The 19,535-nt window shown below is 42.1% G+C and overlaps 1 protein-coding gene across 1 annotated transcript in view; it reads right to left on the reverse strand.

Moving 5' to 3' along the window:
- LOC110509553 (endothelin-converting enzyme 2-like) overlaps positions 1-19,535 on the reverse strand; it is a 65,800-nt gene that overhangs the window by 25,950 nt on the left and 20,315 nt on the right. The window contains exons 3-5 of the mRNA XM_021590491.3: positions 18,931-19,146; positions 15,992-16,116; positions 9,339-9,485 (exon numbers count right to left, since the gene is read on the reverse strand). Coding sequence (XP_021446166.3) covers positions 9,339-9,485; positions 15,992-16,116; positions 18,931-19,146 — 488 coding nt within the window. The remainder of the gene's footprint in view (positions 1-9,338; positions 9,486-15,991; positions 16,117-18,930; positions 19,147-19,535) is intronic.

Here is a 19,535-nt window from a genome sequence, read left to right on the forward strand (position 1 = left end):
CGGATCTCAATCCCATTGAACACGTTTGGGAGCTGTTGGATCAGAGGGTGAGGGCTAGGGCCATTCCCCCCAGAAATGTCTGGGAACTTGCAGGTGCCTTGGTGGAAGAGTGAGGTAACATCTCACAGCAAGAACTGGCAAATCTGGTGCAGTCCATGAGGAGGAGATGCACTGCAGTACGTAATGCAACTGGTGGCCACACCAGATACTGACTGTTACTTTTGATTTTGACCCCCCCTTTGTTCAGGGACAAATTATTCAATTTCTGTTAATCACATATCTGTGGAACTTGTTCAGTTTATGTCTCAGTTGTTGAATCTTATGTTCATACAAATATTTACACATGTTAAGTTTGCTGAAAATAAACACAGTTGACAGTGAGAGGAAGTTTCTTTTTTGCAAAGTTTATCTTGATTAGATTAGTATTCCTCTAGGGTTTTGTCTGTGCTTAGCTCCATCCCGTTTATTTTTTATCAGGAAAAACTCCCCAATCCTTAACGATTACAAGAAAACCCATAACATGGATGTAGCCACCACTATATTTGAGAATATGGAGTGGTATTCAGTAATGTGTTGTATTTGCCCCAAACATAACACTTTGTTTTCAGGACATTTTTAAAGTATTACTTTAGTGCCTTGTTGCAAACAGGACGCATGTTTTGTACAGGCTTCCTTCTTTTCACTCTCAATTAGGTTAGTATTTTGGAGTAAAATACAATGTTGTTGAACCATCTAGAGTTCTCTGTTTTAAAGTCACCATTGGCCTCGTGGTGAAATCCCTGAGCCGTTTCCTTCCTCACCGGCAACTGAGTTAGGAATAATGCCTGTATCTTTGTAGTGACTGAGTGTATTGATACACCATCCCAAAAGTGTCATTTATAACTTCACCATGCTCAAATGGATATTCAATGTCTGCTTTTTACCCATCTACTAATAGGTGCCCTTCTTTGCAAGGCATTGGAAAACCTCCCAGGTCTTTGTGGTTGAATCCGTTTGAAATGTACTGATCGGCTGAGGGACCTTAAAGATAATTCTATGTGTGGGGTACAGAGATGAGAGATGAGTCCATGCAACTTATGCGACTGGTTAAGTAAATTTAAGTTAAGGAAACGTATTTAGGCTTGCCATAACGAAGGGATTAACACTTATTGACTCAAGACAGTTCAGCTTGACATTTTCTATTCATTTGTCAACATTTTAAAAAACATAATTCCACTTTGACATTCTAGGGTATTGTGTGTAGGCCACTGACAAAAAATAAAATCTACATTTTATATATTTTCAATTCAGGCTGTAACAACAAAATGTGGAAGAAGTCCAGGGGTGTGAGTACTTTCTGAAGGCACTGTAGATCATGGGTTTTCAGGTAGAGAGACCTTGCAAAGCAACTCTTCTTTATCCTTCTTGATCGTGCATTCTCTTCTCTCCGTCTCCAGACAATTAGACACGCAATGGATTATGGTCATTGTTGTTAATTACCACATTTTCTGCACTAAACTATGTAGAATATTGGCCTGTTGGAAACTACAAATTCCTACTACATCGCACAGTTCAGGCTTGACCTGATTTATCTATGGAGAAACTACTGCAAGAAAATGTGCATTGAGCTCACAGAAGAAAAAGGAATTAAATTAAATGTAAATAATTTAAACAAATGTATACCAATTAGTTGTTTAAAAACCGAACAATAACAAAAATGTTGGTTAATCGCTCAGCACTAGCGTTTGGCCACCAAGAGCTGCCAGAACAGCTTCAATGCGCCGTGGTATAGATTCTACATGTGTCTGGAACTCTATTGGGGGACGCGACACCATTCTTACAAGAGAAATTCCATAACTTGGTGTTTTGTAGGTGGTGGAGAATGCCGTCTCAGGCACCGCTCAAGAATATCCCATAAGTGTTCAACTGGGTTAAGATCTGGTGACACACACACACACTTTAAACCCCTATGCTCCTTTTAGACCCCTTTTTCAAAGTCACAGATCTTTCTTCTAGCCATAATAATGAGCAACTGGGCATTTTTATACATGACCCTAAACATGGGATGTTTTAATTGCTTAATTAACTCAGGAACCACACCTGTGTAGAAGCACCTGCTTTCAAAATACTTTGCATCCTTCATTTACTCAAGTGAGCCTTCTCTGGTCTCTCCTCCTCCCGTTACGGGGTCTGAGACGCTGAAGCCTCCCACCATTAGCTCTGACAAATTCAAAACTCTAGTCACTGGCGACACCATTACCCTCAGTATTAGACTTAAAATGAATCATCCAGCAATCATACACTGTTTACCAGGGGGCAGGGCTACCGACGTTAAGGCTAATCTGAAGATGGTGCTGGCTAAAACTGGCAAGAGTATAGGGATATTGTTATCCACGTTGGCACCAACAATGTTAGGAAGAAACGGTCATAGGTCACCAAGCGCAACATAGATTCAGCGTGTAAATCAGCTAGAAATGTGTCGGCATCGAGTAATTGTGTCTGGCCCCCTCCCAGTTAGGGGCAGTGATGAGCTCTACAGCAGTCTCACAACTCAATCGCTGGTTGAAAATTGTTTTCTGCCGCTTCCAAAAGATAGAATTTGTAGATAATTGGCCCTCTTTCTGGGACTCACCCACAAACAGCATCAAGCCTGGCCTGCTGAGGAGTGACGGACTCCATCCCAGCTGGAGGGGTGCTCTCATCTTATCTACGAACATAGACAGGGCTCTAACTCCCCTAGCTCCACAATGAGATAGCAAGCCTGCCAGCTTAGAGGTCTGCCACTAGCACAGTCAGTGTAGTCAGCTCAGCTATCCCCATTGAGACCGTGTCTGTGCCTCGTTCTAGGTTGGGCAAAACTAAACATGGCGGTGTTCGCCTTAGCTATCTCACTGGAATAAAGAATTCCTCCATTCCTGTCATTATTGAAAGAGATTGTGATCTCTCACATCTCAAAATAGGGCTACTTAATGTTAGAGCCCTCACTTCCAAGGCAGCTATAGTCAATTAACTGATCATGATGCGATTGGCCTAACTGAAACATGGCTTAAGCCTGATGAATTTACTGTGTTAAATGAGGCCTCACCTCCTGGTCACACTAGTGACCATATCCCCCCGCGCATCCCGCAAAGGTGGAGGTGTTGCTAACATTTACGATAGCAAATGTATATTTACACACAAAAACGACTGCGTTTTCATCTTTTGAGCTTCTAGTCATGAAATCTATGCAGCCTATTCAATCACTTTCTATAGTTACTGTTTACAGGCCTCCTGGGCCATATACAGCGTTCCTATCGGACCTTGTAGTCATGGCAGATAATATTCATATTTTTGGTAACTTTAATATTCACATGGAAAAGTCCACAGACCCACTCCAAAAGGCTTTCGGAGTCATAATCGACTCGGTGAGTTTTGTCCAATATGTCTCTGGACCTACTCACTGCCACAGTCATACTCTGGACCTAGTTTTGTCCCGTGGAATAAATGTTGTGGATCTTAATGTTTTTCCTCATAATCGTGGACTATCAGACCACCATTTCATTACTTTTGCAATCGCAACAAATAATCTGCTCAGACCCCAATGAAGGATCATCAAAAGCCATGCTATAAATTCTCAGACAACCCAAAGATTCCTAGATGCCCTTCCAGACCCCCTACACCTACCCAAGGACATCAGAGTACAAAAATCAGTTAACCACCTAACTGAGGAACTCAATTGAACCTTACGTAATATCCTAGATGCAGCCGCAACCCTAAAAACAAAAAAACATTTGTCATAAGAAATTAGCTCCCTGGTATATAGAAAATACCCGAGCTTTGAAGCAAGCTTCCAGAAAATTGGAACGGAAGTCTCCTGACTAGCTTGGAAAGACAGTAACGTGCAGTAGCGAAGAGCCCTCACTGCTGCTCGATCATCCTATTTTTCCAACTTAATTGAGGAAAATAAGAACAATCCAAAATGTATTTTTGATACTGTCACAAAGCTAACTAAAAAGCAGCATTCCCTAAGAAAGGATGGCTTTCACTTCAGCAGTGATAAATTCATGAAATTCCATGCCGGCCCTAGGAGGGGTGCATCACTTGAGTGGGTTGAGTCACTGACATGATCTTCCTGTCCGGTTTGGCGCCCCCCCCCTTGGGTTTGTGCCATGGGGGAGATGTTCGTGGGCTATACTCGGCCTTGTCTCAGGATGATAAGTTGGTGGTTGAAGATATCCCTCTAGTGGTCTAGGGGCTGTGCTTTGGCAACGTGGGTGGGGTTACATTGTGCCTGTTTGGCCCAGTCCGGGGGTATCGTCAGATGGGGCCACAGTGTCTCCCGACCCCTCCCCTCTCAGCCTCCAGTATTTATGCTGCAGTAGTTTGTGTCGGGGGGCTAGGATCAGTCTGTTATATCTGGAGTATTTCTCCTGTGTGAATCTCTCTCGCTCTCCTGGCCTGATGAGTCCTTGCTGTCCCCAGTCCACCTGGTCGTGCTACTGTTCTGCCTGCGACTATGGAACCCTGACATGTTCACCGGACGTGCTACCTGTCCCAGACCTGCTGTTTTCAACTCTCTAGAGACAGCAGGATCTGTAGAGATACTCTGAATGATCAGCTATGAAAAGCCAACTGACAATTACTTCTGGAGATGCTGACCTGTTGCACCCTCTACAACCACTGTGATTATTATTATTTGACCCTGCTGGTCATCTATGAACATTTGAACATTTTGGCCATGGTCTGTTAATCTCCACCCAGCACAGACAGAAGAAGACTGGCCACCCCTCAGAGCCTGGTTCCTCTCTTAGTTTCTTCCTAGGTTCCGGGCTTTCTAGGAACTTTTTCCTAGCCACCGTGCTTCTACACCTGCATTGCTTGATGTTTGGGGTTTTAGGCTGGGTTTCTGTACAGCACTTTGAGATATCAGCTGATGTAAGAAGGGCTTTATAAAAATAAAAAAAAGAGTTCCTTTATTTTGGCAGATACATGTATATTGGCACACTTACCCTCTTGTTACAGACCAAGGGTAACAAAGTCAACCTTGAAGTTGGCCAAGTTGACCTGTTAAATGTGACTTAATGGTGGCTCTACCGTTTAACATCTCCGATAGGTTGATTTCTTATTTTGTTACTGGACATAAAATGACTCGTGGTAGCAGGGTGGCTATTTGTGCCAGGATTTCCTATGAGAAAACCTAGGAGCTAGCCACTTTAGACCAAAGGTCTAAACCTCCAGTCTAAGCACAAGTTTGCAAGATTGGACCCACACTGTATAGCCTGGAAACATGTGCCAGACCCCGCGGGCCCAGAGAGTAAATCAAGTACACATACCTATAGGCTTACAGGTGGCTAGCTCAGAGAACCGCGTCTGCAGCCGGTGACCGTCAAGCAATTAACTTCCGGTCTCAAGGTAATGGACCATTAATGAACAAACACATTCAGCATCTTCTGGCTTCCACACACAGCCTACAAGTCACTAATGTAGGACTTTGGAACATCTACATTTCAAAGTCTCATAAATCTATATAATATAGCCTGCTCCATCACAATAAATCCATTATATATTTATTTTAGACAGGTCTAAAGAAACATGATATAAAGAAAATGTAGTCTATTTCAGAAGAACAGAACAGCATACTCTGAGTTGTCCTTATGTTAGGCCCTGATCTGGCTGTGGGCTACACGAGTTCATGTAGCTGGCAAGATTTGCTTAGAATTTTTTAGTATGAAGAATATAATTGAACATAGCTGAATAACATAGAAAGGGTATTTTCTCAAAAATTATGAGGGAGTGCGCACGTGGCTATTCTGTGTTGAGCGATTAACAAATCGTTCAACACAAATCGCTTTTTTACTTCATTTCACCTTTATTTAACCAGGTAAGCCAGTTGAGAACAAGTTCTCATTTAGACTGCGACCTGGCCAAGATAAAGCAAACCAGTGCAACAAAAACAACAGAGTTACAAACAAACGTAGAGTCAATAACACAATAGAAAAATCTATGTATAGCGTGTGCAAATGTAGAAGATTAGGAAGTCAATAAACACGCCATAGAGGTGAAATAATTACAATTTAGCATTAACACTGGAGTGATAGATTTGCAGATGATGATGTGCAAGTAGAGATACTGGGGTGCATAAGAGCAAGAAGATAAATAACAATATGGGGATGAGGTAGTTGGGTAGTGCTATTTACAGATTGGCTGTGTACAGGTACAGTGATCGGTAAGCAGCTCAGACAGCTGATGCTTAAAGTTAGTTATAAGTCTCCAGCTTCAGTGATTTTTGCATTTCGTTCCAGTCATTGGCAGCAGAGAACTGGAAGGAAAGGCAACCAATGGAAGTGTTGGCTTTGGGGATGACCAGCGAGATATACTTGCTGAAGCGCGTGCTACGGGTGGGTGTTGCCATGGTGACCAGTGAGCTGAGATAAGGCAGGGCTTTACCTAGCAAAGACTTATAGATGACCCGGAGCCAGCGAGGGACAGCCAACGAGAGCGTACAGGTCGCAGTGGCAGGTAGTATATGGAGCTTTGGTGACAAAACAGATGGCACTGTGATAGACTGCATCCAATTTGCTGAGTAGAGTGTTGGAGGCTATTTTGTAAATGACATCACCGAAGTCAATGATCGGTAGGATAGTCAGTTTTACGAGGGTATGTTTGGCAGCATGAGTGAAGGAGGCTTTGTTGCGAAATAGGAAGCTGATTCTAGATTTCATTTTTGGACTGGAGATGCTTAATGTAAGTCGAGGGAGAGTTTACAGTCTAACCAGACACCTAGGTATTTGTAGTTGTCCACATATTCTAAGTCAGAACCGTCCAGAGTAGTGATGCTACTCGGGCAGTCGGGTGCGGGCATCGATCGGTTGAAAAGCATACATTCAGTTTTACTAGCTTTTTAAAGCATTTGGAGGCCAAGGAAGAAGTGTTGTATGGCATTAAAGCCCGTTCGGAGGTTTGTTAACACAGTCTTCAAAGAACGGCCAGATGTATATAGAATGGCGTCGTCTGCATAGAGGTGGATCAGAGAATCACCAGCAGCAAGAGCAACATCATTGATCTATACAGAGAAAAGAGCCGGACCGAGAATTGAACCCTGCGGCACCCCCATAGAGACTGCCAGAGGTCCGGACAACAGGCCCTCCGATTTGACACACTGAACTCTATCTGAGAAGTAGTTGGTGAACCAGGCGAGGCAGTCATTTGAGTCTGCCGATAAGAATGCAGTGATTGACGGAGTCAAAAGCCTTGGCCAAGTTGATGAAGACGGCTGCACAGTACTTTCTTTTATCGATGGCGGTTATGAAATAATTTAGGACCTTGAGCGTGGTTGAGGTGCACCCATGACCAGCTCCGAAACCAGATTGCATAGTGGAAAAGGTAACGGTGGGATTCAAAATGGTCGGTGATCTGTTAACTTGGCTTTTGCAGATTTTAGAAAGGTAGGGCAGGATGGATGTAGGTCTATAACAATGTAACTTTAGCTGCAATTCCAACAGAGTATATGTTCTGATTTTTAATACATTATAAGGCTGCATGATCCGACTAATTATGATTTGAAGAAAGTCGCATGAAAGGCATGAGCTCTGCTTTGTTTTTTCAAAGGCTGTCACACTTTATCACTCTCATTCACAAATTTAAAAGCACTTGATAATAATCACATTTCCCAGCGGCATCCCCTTTATGTGGCTGTAATGCCCACTAAAAAAATCCATGCCTTTTGCGGGAAAGTGGCCATTGTGCCCTTGGGCTGAATATAATAATTATAATTCCCTTCTCCCGGCTGGGCGCTCCGAAGCACCTCTCACTCATATTGCTCTCCATCATATGACAGGTCTTTCTAACAGGCTACAAGTGAAGACCAATACACCGGGGATGCAACTGCGCGTGCCCTTAAAACCAATTTCAAGGTGCATATTGAAGATATTGGAAGAACTGTACACATTTACTTCATGTCAGCCAACAAGATGAGCAGGCCAAACGAACAGCAAAAGCATATGTCAATCTACTATCCCCCATAGTACAAAGGTTGACCTATTCTGTGCGTGAAATAAATATTCCAAACAGTCTGGGACAGTTGTGGGATGCAATAGATCTCAAATTAATACAACCATTAGCATATAAAAAAAACATTTTAAAGTAATGAATGACGCAACAGATCAGAAAGTTTATCGACATTAAGCTAAACAATTAGGCCATTTCTTCAAATTATAAGCGCAGCAATGCACACATGCTATTAGCGCAAATGTTCCATTAGCAGGACAACACCATTCTCAAAAGTGACCACACTTATGGTGAAAATTATCTTCCTCAAACTTGAAACTCACGCACTGCATATGTAGGCCAGGTAGGCTCTACACCTGTTGTAAAGTGGATTAATGTGCTTCATTTTAAGAAGTTATTTGGCCACGTCAGTTGTGATACAAACCATATAAAAACATATAGGCCTATTGGTTGGCTCCATGAGGTGTGCGACTATGATCTGAAAAAGTCACAAAAAAAAGTAATTTTCTTGCCTTAAAGCTGGGCATCATTCACAAGAGATAATATATTCATAGGGGCGGTGGGGTAGCATAGTGGTTAGAACGTTGGGCTAGTAACCGAAAGGTTGCAAGTTCAAATCACAAAGCTGACAAGGTACAAATCTGTCGTTCTGCCCCTGAACAGGCAGTTAACCCACTGTTCCTAGGCCGTCATTGAAAATAAGAATTTGTTCTTAACTGACTTGCCTTGTTAAATAAAGGTAAAATAAAATAGGAGATGGGCTAATATTGTCACCCATCAGACTATTCTTGATTTAATCTGGGTTTTACATTTACTAAATAACATATTTGTCTGAAATTTGTTTTGATTTAGAATGCACCTGTCTCGAAACAGGGAGAGGGGGAAAAAATACAAATGGAGGATGCTTTCCCCATGGTTCATTTTCATGCCAGCCAGATAGGCTACACTCCTGTTGTAAAAATAAACAATGTGCTTAATATTAGGAAAGATGAGAAATAAATATAGTAGGCCTAGCCTATAGAAGGCTGATGGGATCCTCCTTTTAAAAGGCCATCACTCTGTTTTCTCAGGCAATTGCATAGCCAATAGAAATGTAGCGTAACATGAGGTCATGAAGTGATTGATTAGATTTTCATTGATGTCAGACTGATTAGAGCTACAATAGAATGCTGAGGACCAGGCAGTTAGCAAGTTTGGTAAGCTACTAATGACCACCAGCAGCATCAGAGCTTGGAGAAGCCTATTTGGAATTTGACTATAGTTATGACTTGTGACTGCCAGTGTGGCAGTAATACGGTCATTGTAACAGCCTTATGCATGCATGCCTATGTGTTTGTGTGTGTGTCAGGTCCAGGTCAGCCAGAGCAACTGACCTGGATGACGTTGCTATTGGAATTCTTGGGGTCCACACGGACTCTGACTGTGAAGAAGGGCTGGGCGCGGTAGGGGCCCGACACGGTCTTCAGCACCTCCATGAAGTTGTCCTTCTCCCAGGGCCCAGTGATGCTCCAGCCCCCTGTCTGAACACACACAGACCAAACAGAGGGACAACAAGTTCAGAGGCACAGATAAATCTATTACCTTTGGTCAGTTTTGCATTTTCCCCCACTAAGGCGAGGGGAACTGATTCCTAGATCTGTACCCGTGGAGGCTGGTGGGAGGAGCTATAGGAGGATGGGCTCATTGTAATGGCTGGACTAGAATAAATGGAACGGGATCAAAATACATCAAACATATGGGAACATCGTTTGACTCCGTTCCATTTATTCCATTCCAGCTATTACAATGATCCTGTCCTCCTATAGCTCCCTCCCACCAGCCTCCACTGAGCTGTACCTAGGGACAAATTCTCCTCGGAGCATTGATTTCTCTACAGTATAGTCAGAGCATTATCTTCCGATTAATGGCTTCCATTAATCGCACAATAAAGGACTCCTACAGAGTTGCCGCCACTATTCCTGTCCAGTGTGGAAATGCTCGTTTAGTTCCACCCTCCAAACAACATATGGCTACTTACAAATATTGATTAAATCGGGCATGCACATCTCCACCTTCCTCTGTGTGCACAGCCCATACAGTCTATGGCACAGCCCACACTTCATGAGTAAACAAAACAAAAAAGCCAGGGTCATGGTAGCTTCGCTAATCGCTACAGAGCACAGCTAGCTACGACAAGAGAGGACCATCCACTCTCCTCCTCCCTCTTCTGCAACGGAATTGAATGATCAAAGATAAGCTACACAATCTACTACTTTCACCAATAAACCAGGTAGCCAGTAACTATTATTACCTGTAACCAGAGCCATATATTTAGTGTAACTTTTTGAATATTGTTCTAATTCTAGACATTCGGTCACTGTTTAAATATTCCCCATGTAATGTTAATGAGGAGCTAACGTGGCTGCCATAGAACATTGAAGTGTTATGTACTGTAAAATGCATCATATTGTAATGCAGAAACTGGCCCAACTCTAAATACATGGCTTTGCCTGTAAATCAAGTGCAGAGCTAGTTCATACAGGGATCCCGAGTACTGGCTTTAGCGATGCATCAGCTGACGTCGCACCAATCATATTCTACAAACACTCCTGCCTTAATATGGTTGTCTATATTTAGCTGATCAGTTTTCCTCACTTATTCTCTGCTGCCTCCACTGCTGTTGGGTGCTCGTTAGGAGCTGCTAGGAGCTGGTGTTCTTGGTGATATGCTAATGCTGTAGCATGCATGTCTGTGTTCTGCTAGTTGTAATTGTTTGCTTCTGTTCCACAGTGGTGTTTGAAACTCGCCTGGGTTGTGCATGTGCTTTATGTTGCAATGTTTGGCGGCTGCGGGTTTCGCCGTGTTCTTTGACTGTGTCGATACAAAGTGTCAATGTTTCTTGATGACAAGAGCAAGGATATTGTGCTGATTACTGCAATTCGATAGTACTTCGGTCTCTGTGGCTTTGTATTCTTTCAGTGCAGCAACATTATGTAGCTAATGGTACTGCATTACGGAAAGCCAAAAGGTTCAAAAGTACTTAATTATCTGCATCAATAGTTTTAGGTCTTTTATCCATTTTTTACTCATGTTTCATGCATTTTACATAGGTAGTCCTAGTCCCTCAGTTGTTAGTTCTACCAGTAGTAATTACTGTAGCAACAGCATAATCCCATTCATATGCTATGCTATGTATGCTAGTATAACATTGTTTTAGTGTGTTACATGAATAAGCAGGCATCATCTCTGATATGACTTGTATTCACAATGTTCTAAATACAACTTCAAAGCTATCATGTTCCCATTGTGCCCAACTTCATCCTCCTTATTTGGATTTTAAAATGTTGGGGTGCAGTCCAATATTAGAAGCTATCTCAGTGGCGTGATTACGGCGGAGTGTAGATTTTCATTTATCAAGATGGCAAGTTCATCTTGCCTTAGCGAAGACACTGGGCGAGTAACATGAGAAATAAGCCTACACATTATTCTGAGAAGCATCTTAGTAGAGTGGAAGTATGGCAGTTGGGTAGAATATTTCAATTTACAAAGATGGCAGGTTAATCTTGCCACGGGCTGTGGTGGTAACAAAATGTAGTCAGCCGGTGATTGTCAAGTAAGTAACTGTAAGTAACTGTCAAGTAAGTAACTGCCTCACGGTAATTGACCATTAATTAACAAACACATTTAGTATCTCCTGGCTTCTACACATGGCATACAAGTCACTGATGCAGACCTTTGGAACATCTACAGCCTAATAAATCCAAGTACTATAGCCTACGCCTTCACAAAAATTCCATTATTTTAGACAGGTCAAAAGAAGCATGATATGAAGAAAATGTAGTCTGTTCGGTCCCGATCTGGCTATTTTAAATGGCCGTAGTTCATTTAGCAGACAAGATTTGCTTAGAATTCCGTGGCATTTTATAGTATGAAGAATACATTTGAATAAAAATAGAAAGGATATTTTCTCCAAACGGTTTGAGGGAGTGCACACATGCAGTTATTCTGTATTGAGCAGTTAACAAAGAAATAGGTAGTTCTATATGCTTAATTTAGAGTTAGTAATGTAACTTTAGTTGTGATACAAACGTTGAGCTAAATGGGGATGCCAGCAGCACTCACATGGCTCTCTCACAGGCTATAAGTGAAGACAGACACGTCGGGGACACAACTGCGCGCGTCCTTATCCAATTCCAAGGTGCATATTGAAAGAACTGTCAACTTTTACATTTCGTCAGCCAACAAGATGAGTAGGCCTAACAAACAGCAAAAGCACTAGCCCATGCCAATCTACTATCCCCCATAATACAAAGGTTGACCTATTCTGTGTGAGAAATAAATATTCCAAACATAGTCTGGGACAGTTGTGGGATACAATAGATCCCAAATTAATACAACCACTAATATCAAAAAACCTTGACACAACAGATCAAAATGTTTAGCTTTAAATGTTGATAAACTATTAGGCTAGCACTTCACATTATAAGCGCAGCAATGCGCACATGGTAGTAGGATATAAGCTCAACTGTTCCATTAGCAGGAAAACACCATTCTCAAAAGTGACCACAAATACATTTATGCATGTAATGCTTTTATTATAAAAGGTGCATTTTTATAGTGACAATTATCTTCCCCAAACTTGAAACTCATGCGCTGCTTATGTATTCCAGTTAGGCTCTACACCCCTTGTAAAGTGGATTAAGGTGATTCATTTTAAGCAGTTATTTGGCCACTTTAGTTGTTATAGTTGTGATATGCTGCTGCTGCTACTCTCTATCGTATATGCATAGTTATTTTAACTATACACTCATGTACATACTACCTCAATTGGGCCGACCAACCAGTGCTCCCGCACATTGGCTAACCGGGCTATCTGCATTGTGTCCCACCACCCGCCAACCCCTCTTTTTCCGCTTCTGCTACTTTCTGTTCATCATATATGCATAGTCACTTTAACGATTCCTACATGTACATACTACCTCAATAAGCCTGACTAACAGGTGTCTGTATGTAGCCTTGCTACTTTTATAGCCTCGCTTCTGTATATAGCCTGTCTTTTTACTGTTGTTTTATTTCTTTACTTACCCATTGTTCACCTAATACACCTAAGTATTTCACTGTATTCGTGTTGTATTCGGTGCACGTGACAAACAAATTTTGATTTGATACAATCCTTATCAGAACATATAGGTCCATGGGCTAGGCTACATGAGATGTGAAACTATGATATAAAAACATCACCCCCCCCCTTTCAAGTTTTCATAACAATCGGAAATCTGTATTTTTGGACACCGATTTTTTTTTTTACACCTTTATTTAAGCTAAGGTAAGTTGCTAGCTAGCATCAAACATATCTTATAAAAAACAATCATAATCACTAGTTAACTAACTACACATGGTTGATGATATTACTAGTTTATCTAGCGTGTCCTGCGTTGCATATAATTGATGCGGTGCGCATTTGCGAAAAAGGACTGTCTTTGCTCCAATGTGTACCTAACCATAAACATCAATGCCTTTCTTAAAATCAATACACAAGTAAATATTTTTAAACCTGCATATTTAGTTAATATTGCCTGCTAACATGAATTTCTTTTAACTAGGAAAATTGTGTCACTTCTCTGTGTCAGGGTATATGCAGCAGTTTGGGCCGCCTGGCTCGTTGCGAACTGTGTGAAGACTATTTCTTCCTAACAAAGACAGCCAACTTCGCCAAACAGGGGATGATTTAACAAATGCGCATTTGCGAAAAAAGCACAATTGTTGCACGACTGTACCTAACCATAAACATCAACGCCTTTCTTAAAATCAATACACAGAAGTATGTATATTTTAAAACTGTATATTTAGTTAAAAGAAATCCAGGTTAGCAGGCAATATTAACCAGGTGAAATTGTGTCACTTCTCTTGCGTTCATTGCAACCAGAGTCAGGGTATATGCAACAGTTTGGGCCGCCTGGCTCGTTGCGAACTAATTTGCCAGTTATTATGACATAACATTGAAGGTTGTGCAATCTAACAGGAATATTTAGACTTATGGATGCCACCGTTAGATAAAACACGAAACGGTTTCGTATTTCACTGAAAGAATAAACGTTTTGTTTGAGATGATAGTTTCCGGATTCAACCATATTATTTTTTAATTTTACCTTTATTTAACAAGGCAAGTCAGTTAAGAACACATTCTTATTTTCAATGACGGCCTAGGAATAGTGGGTTAACTGCCTGTTCAGGGGCAGAACGACAGATGTCGTTCAGCTCGGTGGTTTGAACTTGCAACCTTCCGGTTACTAGTCCAACGCTCTAACCACTAGGCTACCCTGCCGCCCATTAATGACCTAAGGCTCGTATTTCTGGCTACCCGGGGGCGGCAGGGTAGCCTAGTGGTTAGAGCGTTGGACTAGTAACCGGAAGGTTGCGAGTTCAAACCCCCGAGCTGACAAGGTACAAATCTGTCGTTCTGCCCCTGAACAGGCAGTTAACCCACTGTTCCCAGGCCGTCATTGAAAATAAGAATTTGTTCTTAACTGACTTGCCTGGTTAAATAAAGGTAAAATAAAAATAAAATAAATAATTAAGTCTAAGATTTGATAGAGCAGTCTGACTGAGCGATGGTAGGCACTAGCAGGCTCGTAAGCATTCATTCAAACAGCACTTTCGTGCGTTTTGCCAGCAGCTTGTCGCTGTGCTTCAAGCATTGCTCTGTTTATGACTTCAAGCCTATCAACTCCCGAGATTAGGCTGGTGTAACCAATGTGAAATGGCTAGCTAGTTAGCGGGGTGCTTGCTAATAGCGTTTCAAACATCACTCGCTCTGAGACTTGGAGTAGATGTTCCCCTTGCTCTGCATGGGTAACGCTGCTTCGAGGGTGGCTGTTGTCATTGTGTTCCTGGTTCGAGCCCAGGTAGGAGTGAGGAGAGGGACGGAAGCTATACTGTTACACTGGCAATACTAAAGTGCCTATAAGAACATCCAATAGTCAAAGGTATATGAAATTCTAATGGTATAGAGAGAAATAGTCCTAAAATAACTATAACCTAAAAACCTGGGAATATTGAAGACTCATGTTAAAAGGAACCACCAGCTTTCATATGTTCTCATGTTCTGAGCAAGGAACTTAAACGTTAGCTTTCTTACATGGCACATATTGCACTTTTACTTTCTTCTCCAACACTTTGTTTTTGCATTATTTAAACCAAATTAAACATGTTTCATTATTTATTTGAGGCTAAAATTGATTTTGATGTATTTTATTAAGTTAAAATAAGTGTTCATTCAGTATTGTTGTAATTGTCATTATTACAAATAAATAAAATGTTTTAAAAATATATATATATTATTATTATTATTTTTTTTTTTTTTTTTTTTTTTTAAATCGGCCGATTAATTGGTATCGGCTTTTTTTGGTCCTCCAATAATCGGTATCGGCGTTGAAAAATCATAATCGGTCGACCTCTAATCCAAACATAACACGGAACACATCCACAGCTACTCATTCCATAAACCAGTCTAAATACCAGGTTACACTGACAAAGCAAACATAAAAGTTACCAATCTAACAGCTAGACTTGTTTACAATGTATGACATCTCTGGTGAGCATAAGGGAGAAATTAAATATTGTTTCGAAAAGAGATGGGTGTCAGCTAAGCTAACATCATGGGTGGGCAACTCCAGTCCGAGGGCCTGATTGGTGGCCACTTTTTCTCCATCCCTAACAAACACAGCTGATTAATCAATAAGAGGGTTTGTGACAAAGTAGGAGTAGGAGGGGTAGGAGGGGCTCCTAGATTCAAACCCATGTGGTCACGAGCATAATGTGTTAATGACATTGAGTCATGGAGTGCGTGGTTGTCTCCCAAGAATATCTCCTTTCTCATGAAGTGTGCACTTGATTGGTGTAGGCATAAAAGAGGGAGTTTATATTTACCATTTCCTTTCAAATCCGTGAAGGGTACACACTTTGGCAGAAAGCGGAGATCATTAGGACGTAACCGAGTGTATTTGCGTGCACGTGTGAAGAGGGCGGGGTCTGAAGCAAAACTGACCTTTGTGATGAGGTCAATAAGGGGCGTGGCTCCCAGCTCCTCAATGTGCTGCTCATTGAGACAGGACAGATAGTAGAACTGCGTCTTCCTCTCCGCCGCGCTTCTGGAGTTGAAAGTGACGTTCTCTGAAGGAGGAGAGAAAAGAGGAAAAGAGGAGTAGGTTTTGATTAGGAGCAATGACCGAAAATTCGAAACTGATGCTACCCGAGCCTGATGAGCCATACATTAAATACATTGAGCCCTACATTAAAAATACATTTTGTAATCAAAGCCCAAATGATTGTGTCTTTATTCAAGATATATACTGTATGATATAAAGGAAAGGGAGATACCTAAGTCAGTTGTCCAACAATGTATGCAACTGAAATGTGTCTTCCGCATTTAACCTAACCACACTGAATCAGATAGAGCCAGTAGGCTACTGCGCATTACACACGACAGAAATACAAAAGCCCAGTAAATGGGTAAATGAATTGACTGGAATTACACACCTCGTTCAAACCATGCTAAAGCTAAGAGAACATGTGATTCTGGTGCAGCATGTGGCCTATAAAGTTACAAGTAAGCTATAGGCTAGAGAATTTGATTTTAATCTGTATAATTAGTAGGCTGACGCATATATACACACACACTATATACAAAGGTATGTGGACACCCCTTCAATTTAGTGGATTCGGCTATTTCAGCCACATCCGTTGCTGACAGGTGTATTACAAATCGAGCACACAGCCAAGCAACGTCAGCACAAGAACACTCGTCGGGAGCTTCATGAAAGGGGTTTCCATGGCAGCCGCACACAAGCCTAAGATCACCATGCACAATGCCAAGTGTCGGCTGGAGAAGTGTAAAGCTCACCGTCATTGGACTCTGGAGCAGTGGAAGTGATGAATCACACTTCACCATCTGTCAGTCCGACAGACAACTCTGGGTTTGGCAGATGCCAGGAGAACACTACCTTCCCCAATGCATAGTGCCAACTGTAAAGTTTGGCGGAGGAGGAATAAAGGGTCTGGGGACGTTTTTCATTGTTAACACAACAGTACAATGACATTATAAACGATTCTGTGCTTCCAACTTGGTGGTAACAGTTTGGGGAAGGCCTTTTCCTGTGCACAAAGCGAGGTCCATACAGAAATGGTTTGTCGAGATCGGTGTGGAAGAACTTGACTGGCCTGCACAGAGCCCTGACCTCAACTCCATCGAACACCTTTGGGATGAAATTGGAACATCAACTGCGAACCAGGCCTAATTGCCCAACATCAGCACCAAAACACTAATACTATTGTGGCTGAATGAAAATCTGAAAATCTGAAATGGTTCACCCACACAGACAGTGTGGTGAAGCTCAACAGCGACCTCTTTAACCGCAGGAGGCTGAAGAAATCCATCTTGGCCCCTAACTTTTACAGATGCACAATTGAGAGCATCCTGTCGGACTGGTACGGCAACTGCACCGCCCACAACCGCAGGGCTCTCCAGAGGGTGGTGCGGTCTGCCCAACGCTTCACCGGGAGCAAAATACCTGCCCTCCAGGACACCTACACCCCACGATTTCACAGGAAGGTCAGAAATATCGTCAACCACCCTTTCTCAAACCCTGAGCATTCGGGAGTAATGGCTAAACTTACGTTTTAAAATTCCCTTTTGCAGAGTTTGAATGACAGCTAAGACACGGCACCTCATGGCGTAATTAAAACGTCAAGCTATGGCGTAATTCTGTCACTGCAGTCATGGGTTGGTGTTTTATTTGGGTAGCAAGAAAAGCAGGAGAAATGGTATATGACAAGTGTCTATGTTTACAGAATGTTGACAGTATGCATGCCTGTGTGTACGTGTGTGTGTGCGTGCATGTTTCGAGAGTTAAGTTCCTTGGTGTCCACATCAAACTATCATGGTCCAAACACACCAAGAAAGCCGTGAAGAGGGCACGACAACGCCTTTTCCCCCTCAGGAAAGTGAAAGGATTTGGCATGGGTCCTCAGATCCTCAACAGTACTACAGCTGCAATATCGAGAGCATCCTGACCAGTTGCATCACTGCACCTGGTGTGGCAACTGCTCGGCATCTGACCGTAAGGCGCTACAGAGGGTAGTGCGAACGGCTCAGTACATCACTGGGTCCAAGCTTCCTACCATCCAGGACATATATAATAGGCAGTGTCAGAGGAAAGCCCATAAAATTGTCAGAGACTCCAGTCACCCAAGTCAGACTGTTTTCTCTGCTACCGCACAGCAAGTGGTACCGGAACGCCAAGTCTAGGTCCAAAAGGCTCCAGCTTCCTCAAGACATAAAACTGCTGTAAGAATATTTCTTTATTAAATACACAATGCAGAGGATGAGAGGTCAATAGAGAACTAACAATCAATGGAAATAGTGTTTTTTCTGTAATATCAATGGGTCAGAGAATTTCAGTCCGGGACCCATAGAAAGTTCTCATTGGTCCAAATTGTTTATACATTGAACCTGAAATAGGATACTTGTTATTTGGCCATTGGCCCAGTTTTATTTCAAGGAATTCTAAATTGGTCAACCACAGGCTAGGGCTGGGTTATAAAACTACATCCTGTCCCTTTGTTCCGTGGAGAGAATCACTGAGGACAGGGGAGCATGAACATTTACCTCCCCTCATGATTTGTTCTCTATGAATAAACCTATTTCCTCCCCCTGATTTGCTTTGTGGTCTGTGTTAACATCAACTGCTAACACTGAAAAATGTATCAAATGGCCACTCTGACTATTTCAATTAACACCCACATAGTTAAACAAATAAGTTGTTTACTTTAGTATATTTAGTAAATATTTTCTTAAAAGTGCATTGTTGGTTAAGGGCTTGTAAGTGAGCATTTCAGGGTAAGGTCTACACATTCTGCAAATAACATTTAATGTGTATGCTTGCGTGTGTGCGTGAGTGTGTGTACATGTCTTTGGTTCCAACTCACCCAGCAGGTGTTTGAGGACAGCCTGGTTCTGGTCCCAGACGCTGTTGAAGGTGCTCCAACCAGAGCGTCCGTCGGGGAGAGGGTTCTTGCGGACCCAACCCCCGCAGGCGTACTGGTAGAAGTCCTGGCAGGGGTCAGCGCTGCGGTCCAGGCCCTCTACGATCTTACTGGCCACCGTGAAACAGGCCTTGGTCAGACACGGGCTCTGTGCTTGGTCTTGTGTGAAGGTAGAAAAACAGCATTCTGTAACGCTCTACTTAAAGCCTGCGCATATAATGCTTAATGGTGTGGTTATAATGGATTGTCACAAGACTTTTGTATGATCCCATTATATTTTTATTTTGTTTAAACAGGAAAAAGCCCATTGAGACCCAGAGTCTCTTTTTCAAGGGAGACCTGGCCAAGGCAACAACAATCAATACATTACATAATCAAAACATACAACATGATCCAGCCTAAAAAAAGCATTTACACTCCTCTGTAACAGAGTCTCCCATCAATATTTTAAATTCATTCAGTGGCACTAACATATCGAGATGAAACATGGATTGTAGATTATTCCATGTCTCTGGTGCACAAGTATAGAAGGCAGTCTTGCCTAATAC

The sequence above is a fragment of the Oncorhynchus mykiss genome, chromosome 29 (genome assembly GCF_057628025.1).
Source record: "Oncorhynchus mykiss isolate SJ-2025 chromosome 29, ASM5762802v1, whole genome shotgun sequence".
In the NCBI taxonomy this organism is placed as follows: Eukaryota; Metazoa; Chordata; class Actinopteri; order Salmoniformes; family Salmonidae; genus Oncorhynchus; species Oncorhynchus mykiss.